Raw genomic sequence first — 14,928 nt, 5'->3', positions numbered from 1 at the left:
TCTCATTCAGTCAAAAGGATGGCGAAAGGAAGTGGCATCTGTTAGTAGCAATGACTGTGGAAAACACAACAGCAAAGAGGTGTTAACAGCTGAGCATGACTTTCCGAGTTTCTCTAGAAGACGGTTGGGTTATTATTTATTCATTCTTTAAATGCGTTTCCGGGCTTTGGCAAGTCAAAGGAAGATAAAAGTAACCCTGTATATGCCGCCAATATGCCAATGAGCTTTGCTGCAAGAGTGAGCTGCTACTGCTAGACATGATGACTTTGAATCAGCTGAAGACAGAAGATGTTAAAATCAGGTGATGTAGGTTCGGGTATTTTTCAGTCAAGTCTGTTATTAGAATCCAAAGAAAATGTCTTGGATTTTTCATTTTATGGTGAGCGGATGATATGGCTGACCAGGTCAACTTAAACTTAAAAATACAGCCTAATTCTCTGTATGATAGTCAATAATAATAACAATAATAATAATAATTATAAAAAGATTAAACAAATGTAAGAAAACAAAGTATAGAAAATTTATGATGGAGAGCCAAGAGAGGAACTGTGGTACTCTACTATATGAGGAAGTCAGGGGTGACAGAGAAGTACTGTAGTTGAGGGTGGTGCGGATCGTGCTTAATGACATATTGGTGAGGTGTGCATTTCATGATAAAATAGTTTAAGGGCATGCGATTACATCAGTGGTTGGTTCTTAGCCCCTGCTTGTTTGTAATGCTATATGGATAGATAGGTTAACAGATGGGTCTCGTTGGACAGATGACACTGTAATCAGTGAGAGTAGGGAGCAGGTGAAAGACAGCCTGAGATGTTGGACATAGTGGAGGTAGATCAGAATCAGAAGACTTTATTTATCCCCAAGGGGCAATTAACAAACAACAGAGCAGCATAACATTGAAGATAAGGACAATAAGAACAGGCAATATGAGTGAAATAATAAATACACAGAATATACAGTATATACAGTTTTAAAATTAAACTGACTGAAAAGTGAATAAAGTGTTGGTAGTAGAAGAGGGTAGTTTATGTTTCTGGTGTGGGAAATGATCTTATCGGCTGGAGTTAAAAAGCAGAGTGGCTTTGGGGACAAAGGTGGCTCTGCTCCTCTCAGTCCTGCAGGAAATGCAGCAGTGGTGTTGCCCAGAGGGGAGCCATTGAAATGCGGGTGAAGAATGTGAGAGATTTTGGCTTCCTGTCTACGGGCCTGTTGGCTGAAAACCTGTGCCAGAGTTCTGACAGGCAGGCCAATGATTTTAGAGCACACTGATGCAGTGTGCTGCAGTCTGTTCTTGTTCTGAAGGCTGAGGAAGTGAGTTTAAAGAATTTAAAGCAAGTGAGGTGAACAAAGGCAGTTTAAGTCGTTGGAGATCAGTGTCTTGGGTCATTTGTGACAGAAGGATAGCAGCAGGAGTAAAAGGGAAGGTTTTTAAGATGCTAGTGAGACCTACTGTGATGTATGGTTTTGAGATGGTGGCACTGACAAAAAAAAATATAGGAGACTGGAGGTAGCAGAGTTGAATTTACAAAGATTTTGGTTGGGAGTATCCAGAATGCACAAGATTAGAAATGAGTACTTTACAGGAACAACTCAGGTTGAGCAGTTTGGAGACAGAAGATAGTGAGGCAAGGCTGAGATGGTCTGGGCATGTACTATGGAGGCATCGTAGACATATCTTGGGCTATTTATGTTATAAATGGTGCTGCCAGGCAGGAGGAAAAGAGGAATATCATAGAGAATATTCATGGACATAGTGATGGAGCTCGGTGAGCTGATGTGGAGAAGCCTGGAGGGGGCAGCAGAAAGTAGAAGATAAGAAAATAAATAAAGGTTAGGTTCCAGATTTGGGAAACTCTTCTTTTCCCTTAATTTTTACACAAATAGTTGGCATCTACAGAGCACCCCCTGGTGCTCCTCCTTACCATTATTTATATATCAACTGCTGCAGAATTATGTATTTCTGTAGTGATCTGGAGTTGTAATGAAAGCCAAGGTGTGGATGTGTTTACTGTAGATTCTTCCTTGGTAGCAGCTTCCTTGGTTGAAAAGTGACTTGAGTAGTGTTAAATGCACTTGAGAAAGCAAAGAATGTAAAACAATATCATCTATTGAAATCATAATGTTATATTCTAGGTCTTTTGTTCACAAGGTGATTTAAAAATGCTATATGATGATTCAGCAATAAAGCATAAAATAGAAGCATGAAAATTAGCCATTGAGGAACTTGTGTAAATGAAAAGGATCTAAACTTCATCGGATTAATCCAGTGGGTTTTCCTATCTTACATTCTTTTTCTGACGCTATGCTTCGTGTGAAAAGAAGCCTTTGTTTACTTTTTCATTTTAAATTATGAGGCCAAGGTTTTCTGCTCACCGGCAATGCACCCGTTTCACTTTTTAAGCATGTCAAAGATTTTCATCTGTAGATGAAATCGTTTTGACTGTGCTGTGACTATCTCCACTTTTCATCTTTGTCTGTCTTACGTAAGTCTTAGTCCGAGGAGGTGAGCGGGGCTTCTCCGTGCACAACAAGAGCTGTATGCATCAACTTAACATATACCCATAATATCCAGTCTATGTAATATACAGATCCAATAGTAGGACAGTCAATGAGAAAGATCTGGGGTTCTAGGTATCATTTGTACATACAATGACCTCAATTTATTTATTTTTTTAAAAAAGGTCCCTAATAAATTATGTTACTTGCATTGACTTGCATTGGCACGAGCGAAGACACTGTGAGACACTGCAGCATAATCATTCTGTTTCCTTTTTAATGAGCAGCCCTGTAGCTAGAGAGTTTGTGCCAACTTTCTGTGCGTGTTTTGTCTTTGATGTCACGTCTTATTAAACGCTTTATGTCCGACCTTATTAGATACTATTTCTGTCATACTGTGCAAGGTTGTTCAGCCGTGGTGATTTGTTTCTGTACTGCGACATTCCTTTTCAGTATTGCAGTAGTTGTTAGCTTCACCTGGAGACGTTGCAGACCCTGGGTGAATAACTTAAACTTTCATTCAGTATGTGTCACTATGTAGAAATTCCCTGGTACCCAGGGAATTACAATAGTAAGGCAGTCAGGTTCTGGGTGTGTTGACTGACTGACTAAAAAGGCGAAAATAGTTTCCAGCAAATGTAGCTTAACAATGTAAATGGGTCTAATCTGTCTTACCTGAACTTTTCCTGCTGAGGCAATTTTGTGTTGAATTTCAGTGGTTTCATCCCAACCCAGGCTTTAGAGACAAAACTAGGCCTGGATCGTTGTACTATTTAAAAAAATCTTAATAAAAGCAACAACAACAGTAATAAGAATACGAGTTTTTCAGACATTGGGCTTTTAACATGTGTAATAATGTCTTTGTTCTAAAAAATCCCAACAAGGATGTCTGTGTTGGCAGCTTTTTGGTAAACGAGATAGGAATTCTCCCACGGAAACTAAAACAAGCCCCTTGCAGTCCCTTTTTGTGTGATCATTGATGTGGAATTTGGGAAGCTGGGATGGGGGTGGAGCGGAGAGAGATGTTATCACCACTTCAGCAGGTTTCTGTAGAATTCCCTGACTATCAATCCAGCATTTGTAGTGTAGTTAATTCACCTAATTGAAACTGCTACACCACGATGCACTCGTGTTGATAATTGTTGTTTACTTGTGGCTGAAACCTGTAATAAATAATACAAACTTCATTCAACCTGGCAGAGAGCACTGCTGTTCTCCGTTGAGATGAATGCCTCAAACATGTATGTTTTACCAAGAGCAGTTCTCCTGCACAGACGTCTCCTGGTTACTATATTAGCACGTGGAAGTCAAAGTGACGCTGCTGCCGTTCAAAAAGGCCATCGTTCTTGTGTTGGGATATATTGTACCAGGGGAAGGGGCTCAGATTTGACTGTTGCTACAGTCAGAGGATTTAGAGTCCGCAGGGATGAAGTAAACCTTTGCAATGGTGATGTCACTGGCATCACAAAGTTCAGTTGTAGCATTGATAAGTGAGAAAGCAAACAGAGAAACCGGTGAACAAGACTGCATTCACCAAACAGAACACAAAGCGACCTTTGCCTGGATAGGTAGATAAGTCCCCCTCATTCGCTCCCACTCTCCTGCTTTATATCGTTCCATGTTTAAATGTAGTGTTTACAAGGCATGACAAAAAGGAGTCTGAGTAGTGGGTTTCTGGCGTTACAGTGATTTTGAAAGCATATGAGACGTCCGCCGCGCCTGATATGGCCAAAGTGAAACAACATGATTTGTCATGTAGGTGGAGCTAGATGTAGATAATAGGAGGGTGAGTAAAAGGGACTAGAACGTGCAGTAAAGTATGAGGACTGAGGGCAGAGCTTCAGTGGTTTAGCACAGGGTGAGAGGGACACACAGAGGCTTGTTAATTTTACGGAAAAAGATAGTGAGCAAGCCACAGAGGCCAACACCACAGTGACAGAGAGAGGAAGTTTGATAATCAGTTTGAGGCATGACTTTGTAATTCTTTTTTCATTTGTTGGTTTCCTGAAACAGACATGAATAGTGATGGCAGCAAACAGCGTTTTGTGTCGACCTTTAAAATGCGCATCAAGGCCCCCGGTCCATCACCTGCATCTGAGAACGGGCCAGGAGTTGTCGGCACAAGGACCTCAGTAAAATGTACTGATGCAGGTAAGAGCTGCTTTCAAGAAGAAAACACACAACTGGTGACATTTATGGATGTCAGCGTTTGAACAGGCAAGTCTGAGCACGGCAGTGCTTCTTGATAACAAGTTGGCGACCATCCAGAGCGGACTCCAACATATTCTTTAATATTCACTTGTAAAAACAGATTGTTTGCCTAAACTAATAGCGCTCATGCATGCAACACAAACAGTTTGCTACACTTAAAATTAATATTCAGTTTCATGTTTATTTTGAGTTTAGCCGTCCAGTAGTGTGCTTGTTTATTGACTTGGAAGCCTTCCACTTTCATGTCAGCCCACAGCTGACATCTCATTTCCTATGTCCTCAAAATGTTGTTTTTTTGTTATAACCAGCAAGTCACATGTGCTGTATTTCTCATGGTCATTAGTTTGCTCTTCCATATTTCCATATATTATATGTCGCTGTTGCTTCCATGTCATCAATCTGTTGGGCAAATGGCAACTTTGTACAAAACCTTCAAAGTCAAAATCAAGTCAAAAGTTCAGGAACAGGCATGTCTTTGGCTGCTGTTCAAATCAAAGGTTTTAAAGAGTGTCAAGTGAAATATAGAGTTACTAAAATTAATCTTTCCACTAAACTAACAACACATACCAGCTATTTGATAAAATAGCTGCTATGAGCCACCTCTGAGCGTGTCTGTGTGCAGAAGTGTTGCTCAGAGTTGTTGCAGCATTCAGTTCCTTTTCAGAAACACCAGTGTGCTAACTGAACCATTCAGTACTGTAAACACTGGTTAAAGGTTCATAGAAAAGCACCGTTTTGTTAAATCATAACTAGTATGCTGTATATGGGTTTACAATGGGCAATAATATGTGGTTCTTCTTTCTAGGTTTCTAAGTTACACTGCCTAAGAAACGACCTGGGAGTCTGTAATGACATGAAATTGTGTATTACTACTTTATGCTCCATGTTTCAAGCAGTAATTCACCTTGGGGCAAATTAGGGTCCCTTGCTTAATTTAAACACTTTTTTGTTAAACTGTAACTAGTGTACTGTATATGGGCAAAAATGCAGTTCTAAGGGTAGATTACATAATTTAATACAATAAGACTTTGTCACTTTTGTATTAATTGTATTGTAATTCTGTATCTCCTCCAAATCCAGGGTCTAAACATCTGGATCCACCTGTCTTCATACAGCCTCTGGAGGACTGCTGTGTAGATGAAGGGACTGACATTAGGTTACGTGGAGTTCTCAAAGGAAGTCGACCGATCAAAATATCGTGGCTGCACAATGGTGAGAAGAGACAGTTTACAATGCATCTCAGTTTACACTGCATATACTTTTCAGCAGAGGGTGTGGTCAACCAAAGAACGCTAAAGAGCAGATAATTATTCAAAACAAACATGTTTTTGACTTTCCGTTTTTTATGCATTCAATTAAAAATGCCACATAGAGAATCAAGAAGCCAAAAGTAGCGCAAGAGCATGCTGATGGGTTGCTTGTTTACCTCACCTGTTGGCAGGTGAAGTGGCCCGTTTCGGGAAGGCTTCCTTCAATGGCAGGGAGGCCAGTTTTGTTGTGAGGGAGTGCTTACCAGAAGACGCCGGTGCCTACACCTGCTTGGCAGAAAGCAGCGCAGGGAAGACATCTTGCAGTGCTGCTGTGGTTGTAAGAGGTGAGCAACTGGGAACTCATGAAATATTCAGCTAATTGGACAATTTACCTCTTGCAACTTTAAGTCTACAATAAATGGAACGTTTAGTGTGTTCATTACTCAAAACAAAGCCAGAGTTTATTTCTGATGTAGTCTCTTCTCGTTTTTCTCTTCTGACCAAATTAGACTTTGAAAGTATCTGTGGCGTGCAGAATCGCGCTTTAAAGACTCCCACTTCTCCATCCAAAAGTGTAATGGGAAATGGAACGTTACCGCAGACTCCAAAAGATGAGCTACACAAATTCAAAGGATCTATTTGTATGTCTCCTACAGGCTCTGATAGGCAGAGCCCAGTCTCATCTCCAAAAGGTAAACCAGAATTATTTGATTAGACAGTGCTGGTTAATTTCTAGTCAAAAAACAAATGTAAATTAATTCCCATTTAATGAACTATAGTTAGCACAGATATAATGCAATTTCTTCTTTTCTCTTGCACACTGATCGGTTTCTTAGTATAGAAACAGTACTGATGTGTTTTGATGTACAATTTCTTAGTCTCTGTTTCAGTTTCTTCAGGAAATCCATGTTATGTTTATAAAAGGAAACGCACTTCCAGTCCTTGTGTGATTGGCCGTTAGGCAAAACATATATAACACAATTATGCAGCTCTCCGATACACCCACTGAAATTTCTCTGTACCAAGTATACACCATGTAGGGTAGTGGATAGAGCAAAGTACAGTAAAATAGTGCAAACTGATAGCCATAGATAGAAGAGCCACACCTCTATCCTTCTGGCTAAAACCTACCTGCACCTGATCTGTCTTTGCAGAAGTCGTCCCAAAGAAGCGAGCCAACTCAAGGATAGGTGAGAAAAACGCTCTTTTTTTTTTTTCTTTTTTTTTTCCCCACATACTGAGAAATTTACCCACCTCTCCAGCATCCATGTGCTTCTTATTAAGTGCTTGATAACTTCTTCTGTCTGCTGTTATTTTTCTTCTATGAAAAAATGTGACTTATTGTAGAGTTTGTTTGTGCGTAGGCGGATCTGTTGCTGGAGCTGTACTTTCTTCATGTCACCTTTGGTCTCATAATGCTCTCCTTACGCTTTAATGTGCTCCACTGAGTTGACTGAATCAACCTTAGGGTTTAGGCTGCAAAAGCAAATATGTGAAATACTCCCATAATGAGGTCTGGTTGTTTATTTTGAGAGCACAGGACATTTCATCATTTATTCATGGTTTTTATTTTTAGGAATGAAATATTGGCTTGTAATGGCAACAGCTTGTATTCAGAAGGTAAAACTGTGCACATTAAAGCCACTTAAACTTAATATTATCAGATCTACTTTAGTCAAATTCACCATTCTGACGCCACAAGATTTGAATATTGACAGCGAGAGAGATGACATGACTTCAGCTCATATATGGATTTTTTTGTGTGTGTATGCAGCACTAAAGCAGGGCAGATTATAATCACTGGATACTGTATAATGTATGGCTATAAAAACATTTTCTCTTTACTTCCTTTAAGGGTAAACAGCTGGGAATGTGTATTTCCAAAAAGCTGGTGAAATATTTCAACAAACTTGATCACACAAAGACTTGTTGTCCTTGTGGGCGATAGGTCATCTGTATTGCATTGTGTTTTCACTTGAGGCACAAGGTCCTGCTAAATACCATAATAAGAAGGGTATCAGTTAGCTATTTCTTAGTCTTTATCTCATGCTCACACACATTAGTTTTCAGGCATTCAGCAGATATTTTTAACCCTATTGTGAACTGAGGAAGTGCAGATGCTGCAGTTCACTTTAAGTCACTTTTCTCATCTTTTTTTTTTTTTTTTTAATTTGGCAGGCCGATCGTTATGTTTTGAAAACCCACCGCAGCACGTGGAGGTGAAGGTGGGACAAACCGCCAGGCTGACGTGTAGTTTTACTGGAAGCCCTCCTGTAGCATCTTGTTGGATCAGAAACAAAGAACAGGTGCAGCAATAAAAAGGATAAATAGCAAAAACAAGACATCTGCTTCTGCCATCTCAAATGTATTTGACTCCACATTATATCTATTTTTCCTGTTTTTCTGTGCAGATAGTGGACGGCCTAGAGCTAAGGACAGAAAATACTAATCGGAGTAGTACGCTGGTTATAGAAGAGGCTAAACCCCAGCACACAGGTCGCTACACCATTGTAGTAAAAGACCGAAAGAGCTCAGCAGAACACACAATCACCCTTTCTGTTATAGGTGAGTCTATTCTAAAGAGTCAGAACCAAATCAAGTAAAGCAGTTCCTTGGAGACTTATTTTAATCATCCTCCCACCAGAGAGACCACAACCTCCTGCCTCCAGTCCAGTGATCTCCCTTGTCTCCTCATCCAGTCTTGTGCTATCCTGGTCAGGCCCCTGCTATGATGGCGGCAGTGCCATCCTTGGTTATGTCGTTGAAGTAAATAACCAAGGAAGTGCTGAGCCTGAGGTTTGGAGAGAGCTAACAAGCGAGTGTAAGAGTACCTCATACAAAGTTTGTTCTGGGCTTCAGCCACAACAGGAACACTGCTTCAGAGTAAAGGCCTATAACGTAGTAGGACTAAGCGAGCCAGGCCCAGTGTCACCAGTGGTGAGAATGGAGGAAAGAGGTGAGGTGATTTTGACAGCACATTTGTAATAAAGGCAGGTATAATAAGCATTAGTTTAAAGCTGTTGTGGCTGTGTGCATACATTTAGACAAGATAAAAGAAGAAGAAGCCCCTCAGATGTATACCACTGTGTCTGTTGACTCTTCCCACAAAGTTACGGAACACTACGATATGCAGGAGAAACTTGGAATGTGAGTATCAGATATGTCAAATCCCAATTTTCCAATAATAATCTTTCCAAGTAGAAACAAGAAGTTTGTCAGAAACTATAATTATGACAAGTTGAGAACATTTTTGACATTTCCAATTCCAAGGAAGTGTGTGAGTGGGAATTCCAGGTTGTAATTCTGCCAAGAATATTAAAATGCTTTCAAGTAGAGGCATGCATTCCAGCTTGAAAACACCTGTAGTCGTGTTTTATCCATGACAAGGAATGTACGGTGACGTTACCGTATTAGTGATAGGTGAACAAGAATCAGATGGAAATCAGCCATTAACATGAACTACTTATTGTGATAGGCCATGATGGTGTAACCATTAACTATTCATTCCTAATATCCAGAGATAGAAATGACTAAACTTTCTTCATAAGGGGAAAATTTGGGATGGTGTACAAGCTCATCCACAAAGAGACAGGACGTGTGTGCGCTGGGAAGTTCTACAAAGGACGCCGTGCCAAGGAGAGGGAAGCCGCTCGTAAGGAAATAGAGCTGATGAATTACCTCCACCACCCCAAACTGGTTCAGTGTCTGGCAGCATATGATCACAAGTCTGAAATGGTCATGGTGATGGAGTTGTAAGTATCCTTATCAGAGCAAAAGGCAAAGCAAAATTCCTAGTATTTTCTGGTGTGTCACTGCTGTTTTGTTTGTCTGCAGTATTGCAGGTGGCGAACTCTTTGAACGTATTGTGGATGACAACTTTGAGCACACGGAGCCTTCAAGTGTGCACTACATGCAGCAGATCCTGGAGGGGATTGCCTACATGCATCAGCAAAACATTATCCATCTGGACCTCAAACCTGAAAACATCGTATGTGTTGACACCACAGGCACCTCCATAAAGATCATCGACTTTGGCTTAGCCAGTAGAATAGGTATGTGGAACAATACTCTACTTTTATGCTTGTCTACCTCGTGTGCGTCGTAATACCTACATTATGGGATTTCCATTGAACAGATCAAAACACACCTCTGAAAGTGATGCACGGGACTCCAGAATTTGTGGCCCCGGAAGTGATCAACTATGAGCCTGTGGGTTTGGGGACTGATATGTGGAGCATTGGGGTGATCTGCTACATACTGTGAGTCTAACTGTCTCTTTCTATATTCAAGAGATAGTTTAGTATTTTTCAAACAAGATTTTTGTCTTAAAATTCTTTAGCTCATACAATCAAAACTGAAATTTAGAGTTTTAGCCTTATTGTGCCACCTAGTGGGTATAGATTGAAACCACATGTAAAGGATGTATATTCAACACTAATCTTCTCCACTTTTTTTCTGTGGTTTCCAGGCTCAGTGGGGAATCTCCGTTCCAGGGAAACAGTGATGCAGAGACCCTGGCCTTGGTCACAGCTGCTCAGTGGGAGTTTGACGAGGAGAGCTTTGACGAGATAACAGAGGAGGCTAAAAATTTCATAAGCTCCCTGCTCAGCAAAGACCCGAGGTGATTTCATAGATTTACAACTATAAAGTACCCTACTTTACCTCCTTACTTAACCATCTGTAACTGTAATTGTTGATCAGGCGTAGGATGACCTGTGAACAGGCCCTTGCCCATCCCTGGATGGCTGCATTTAAGTCTAAAGAGCTCACTCTCACCAAGAGTCTGTCCAAAGAGAAGATGAAGAGGTTTTTGGCTAGACAGAAGTGGAAGGTAAGCACCAAATTACTCTTTTTATTTATTTATTTATTTATTTATTTATTTATTTATTTATTTATAATTTAAAATGTACATTTTGTTCTCATACACATTTGTCTCATAGAAAGCTGGCAAGGCCATGTTAGCACTGAAGAGAATGGCTCTGCTCTCTAAGGCGGAAGGCTCTGCATCTCCTACAACTCCTGGAGGAGGTGAAAATCTTGCATACCTTTACTCATCACATTGCACGCATTTTGGTTTAGTGGGTTTCCCATCTTATTGATATATATCTCCTAGAATCACCCCTGAGCCCAGAGGCAGAGGAAGCGTTGACCTCCCTGGAGCTTAAGCTACAGGAACCCCCGGTGTTCACAAAGAGGTTGAAAGACCGGACTGTAACTCAGGGATCCAGTGCCCGTCTCTCGTGTCACCTCACAGGTACAAAACAACTTCTTATCTTGGATTCAAGTCAGACTTACTGTAGCAGGCTTGAAAATTCAATCTTGAACATGTAAAAACATCTTTTCTTTGATAGCGTTTCAAAAGTTTTGTGTATGACAGCACCTCTTCTATTATATTATCAGACATGATCTCACATTTCTGTTTATCTTGCCAGGTTACCCTGACCCGGAGGTGCTGTGGCTGTGTGGTGATGAGCCTATTGAGGAGTCCCCCACTGTGCAAATAGAGTATGAGGAAGATGGCCAGTGTACGCTGGTTCTAGCCAAAGTTGGCCCAGAGGACGGCAATGTGTATACCTGTAGGGCCACTAATGACCACGGGGAAGCATTTTGCTCAGCCAAATTAACTGTCCAAAAATAGATTCATCATATCATAGACCAGCTGTGTTGTACATTGTTGTTTGTGGCTTCTGATGAGTCAAATAAATATTGTTACAGAGTTACGTGCATAGATTTATATTTTTATGGCATTCAGATATGGCTTCCACGCTGTGTTGAAAATGATGTTTTTACGTAAAACCATGAATCTGTCTGTTATATTGGCTCATTGTGAAGATTCCCCTTCAGCCCTATCAGTTTGTAATTGCGATTTCCATTCTGAAAAGCAGGCGGGTCTGAAAATATCCTGATTAATTTGCATTGTGAACATTCAAATTGCAATTCCAAAGCGTCCCATTAAAAAAAACTTACAATAAATGTTATTTATAGCCTAAGCCTAATTCAATGCTTAGTGCCAAAGAGCTTTATTTTTGTTTCTAAATTAAACCACTCTTGCACAAAATCTCATGTTCTTTTAGTGAAATGCACCTAGATAGGTTTATTTTGACAGGGTCCAACATACTCCTACATAGTACATACACACCTCCTACTGTTGTAAATACTGCATTTCTTCACACACAAACATTAGTAGACCAAATAAACAGATGGAAATATCCCCCGGTAAACACTATCCTTAGTCTCAGCATGCAGTTTGATATCTGAAAACATAAATGACAGTAACAGTTTTTGCTGTTTGTGTGAGTTAGCTCTGTGTTCGACCTCAGGAAATGTGTCCATAACAAATATATTTTGTCAAAATCTTTTTGTCTCTGTCTGCTGGTTGAATTTCAAACAATACCATCAGGACCTTCAGCCCGACACTTCGGTAAAGCCATCCACCTGCTTTACTAAAATATAGAGTATTTGTGAATTTAACTCGTGTTTGTCATGGTTATATTTACTTGATACCTGCCTCACAACCCAAATAAACGGATACCAATGTAGGTCTGATTCTTTGTTTTTTCACTCTCACGCTGTAAAATCACATTGTGGTAACGGAGCTTTATTTACGGACTGCAACCAGGGTGAGGGAGTCTAATTAACACAGGTGGTTTGTCCTTTTCTGGAGCAGTGTGCTAAAATATGCATCATAAAGGAAACTAATTGGGTTGTATGTTGCTGAGGTTTAAATTGGCCTGAAGAAAAAGAGTTTGCACTCTCACCAGTTGGGTGTTTAAAGTTTGTGGTTTGGGTTTAATTTGCTGGTTTGTCAATAATGAATATTGTTCACCACATTTCAACTGCATGCACTCTGCTCTGTCCTGAGGGGAATCCATGCCTGACAGACTCTTCTGCTGCGTAGATGTACAAAGGAGCTCCCACCCCCTCCCTCCCCAAAGCACAAATTTAATAGACTTTGGAGGCGGGGCTTTCTTCTCTTTTAATTCCATTGCTATTCTAGTGTGCTGTAATCAGATTTTTGTTTGTTTTGTTAAAATAAGAAAAAGAAAAAAATAAGGAGATGGCCACTGCACATGAAAAACTCTTTTCCCCCCTGACAGACAGATGTTATAAATACAAAGTCTCAAAGTGTCACTGAACTGTGGCAAATGTCACAGAGGAAAAAGGGGAGGGACCTCGGTTAGTGAATAACCACGAAGCGATCTTTTCTGTTTTGGTTCAAGGCGGTGACATGAGACAAGTGCACATCTCATTTAATGCTATAAACTATACATAAAGGCTAGCTTTAAATTAATTAATTATTTGAATACATGTTGATATAAATAAGTGTCTTTTACATACAGTCTATGTTCCATGCTAGTGTCTGAGTGCAGAGACAAGTTGGTTCTTTTTGTTGCTGCTGTTGTTGTTTTTCTTTTTGATGTACAGCTTGGTGTTTTTGCTGTCAGTTCAAAATGTGTGAGATTTTTTTTTTAGGAAGGCTGATCAATGCACGAGGTGTTTTAAGGGGGTTGAGGATTTTTTTTTACACTCTATGATGATCTCAGTGTTTGCCAGCAGATGGAGACACTGCACTGAACACAGCTGGATGTTGCCCTCTAAACGCAACACCACGTAAAATGAGTACAAAGAAGAAATTTTCAGAGAAAGTATCTACGCATCCTGACACCGTCTGTTAGATCCTGATCAAAAATTGTATTCAATTAAAAGCAATATTTTGACTTAATATTCTGATAGTTGTAGTGGATTCCGTTTTTAAAGAGCTCGTATGTGTTCAGATCGGAAAGTTTCATGCTGTTGTCTTTTGTAATGAAGTTATCAGATTCATGATAAAATATTTATTAACTCTGTCAGCTGTTTGGTGAGATAACAGAGTCCGTTTATCAATAATGACTAATGAATGATGTCACTATAGTTCACGATGAATCACACAGACCAGAAAATATGCTGAAATCACAAAGGGAACTGCAGAAACCCACTAAAGGATGAATGGTATATTTTTACACAGTTAAATGTTATATGTGCTACTGGATCAGTGCTTCTGTGAAGGTTCTCGGTCATCTAAGGAGCGTGGAAAGAAACGAGTTTGGACTTCAAGTTTTTTGAAGATGTTTCACTTCTCAACCAAGAAGCTTCCTCGGTTCTAAGACCAATTGGTGGAGAGTCCCAAATTTAAACCCTATTGGCGGTGTCCTTTAAGAGGGTCGTTGACCCACTGTTGATCATCTGCTCAATCACATAAGCCAAGGTGTGAAAACGGGTGTGGGTCACCAAACGTTGATTCTGTTCATCTGGACATAGCGTTTTCAGTGGGAGACGTTTCTCCCACTGAAAACGCTATGTCCAGATGAACAGAATCAAGTTTTAGAGATTTACTTATCTGGATGATTGAGAATGCATCAAGACGGGTGTGGGTCACTAACAGCCAAGGTTTCGGGTGAACCCATGAGTCCTTGCTCCACCACCCTATACTGGGACTTACTGAGATTTAATGACCCAAGATGTGAGCAGGTTCGAATCTGACTGATTTAAAACTTGAAACACTCATTTATTTTTACATCTGATTGCCTCAAAGCCTTATGACATCCTCCACACTATGAAATTGAACATATAAAAGTGATGATGACCTCTTTCGCTGAATTTTGAGTGTTTTAATCAACCGTTTTCAATCTGTTGTGGTCCCAGTCAAAAGTGACCACCACAGGAAAGTAATGGGAAACTTGAAGTCCAGTGGCTTTTCTTTCCAAGCGCCTTAGATTACTGGATCAGTAGCTCCCCATGATCAAAGTGAATAACACAGAAATGTTCAGTAAGAAAGCCTTTAATTTTTTATTTATATAAAAACAAAAAAAAAAAAAAAACAACAACAAAAAAAAAAAAACAAGGAGGACAAGAAAAATTAAATATATTACAATTACAAGACATTTCTAAATATTCACTCACACACACACACACACACACACACACACACACA

The 14,928-nt window shown here is 40.0% G+C and overlaps 1 protein-coding gene across 2 annotated transcripts; it reads left to right on the top strand.

Annotated features, from left to right (window-relative positions):
* The first annotated feature begins 188 nt into the window (after positions 1 to 188).
* Positions 189 to 12,496, top strand: mylk5 (myosin, light chain kinase 5). Of its 2 annotated transcripts, none has more exons than XM_005920332.3 (18): positions 189 to 301; positions 4,510 to 4,647; positions 5,788 to 5,919; positions 6,149 to 6,301; positions 6,467 to 6,649; positions 7,112 to 7,147; positions 8,136 to 8,263; positions 8,369 to 8,522; positions 8,602 to 8,913; positions 9,002 to 9,104; positions 9,506 to 9,709; positions 9,792 to 10,009; positions 10,093 to 10,216; positions 10,426 to 10,578; positions 10,659 to 10,788; positions 10,898 to 10,985; positions 11,071 to 11,211; positions 11,390 to 12,496. In XM_005920332.3, exons 1-18 carry the CDS (start codon positions 289 to 291, stop codon positions 11,593 to 11,595), a joined length of 2,616 nt encoding a protein of 871 aa, XP_005920394.1. In that variant the 5' UTR covers positions 189 to 288; the 3' UTR covers positions 11,596 to 12,496. The 2 variants fall into 2 exon arrangements, with proteins under 2 accessions (XP_005920394.1, XP_005920396.1); XM_005920334.3 differs by lacking the exon at positions 189 to 301 and adding an exon at positions 4,314 to 4,354.
* The last annotated feature ends 2,432 nt before the right edge of the window (positions 12,497 to 14,928 follow it).

Source organism: Haplochromis burtoni, unplaced genomic scaffold, assembly GCF_018398535.1.
Source record: "Haplochromis burtoni strain Fernald_Lab_line unplaced genomic scaffold, NCSU_Asbu1 Contig_21, whole genome shotgun sequence".
Lineage (NCBI taxonomy): Eukaryota > Metazoa > Chordata > Actinopteri > Cichliformes > Cichlidae > Haplochromis > Haplochromis burtoni.
The sequence above is the reverse complement of the archived record's forward strand: the minus strand, read 5'-3'. Positions and strand labels throughout refer to the sequence as shown.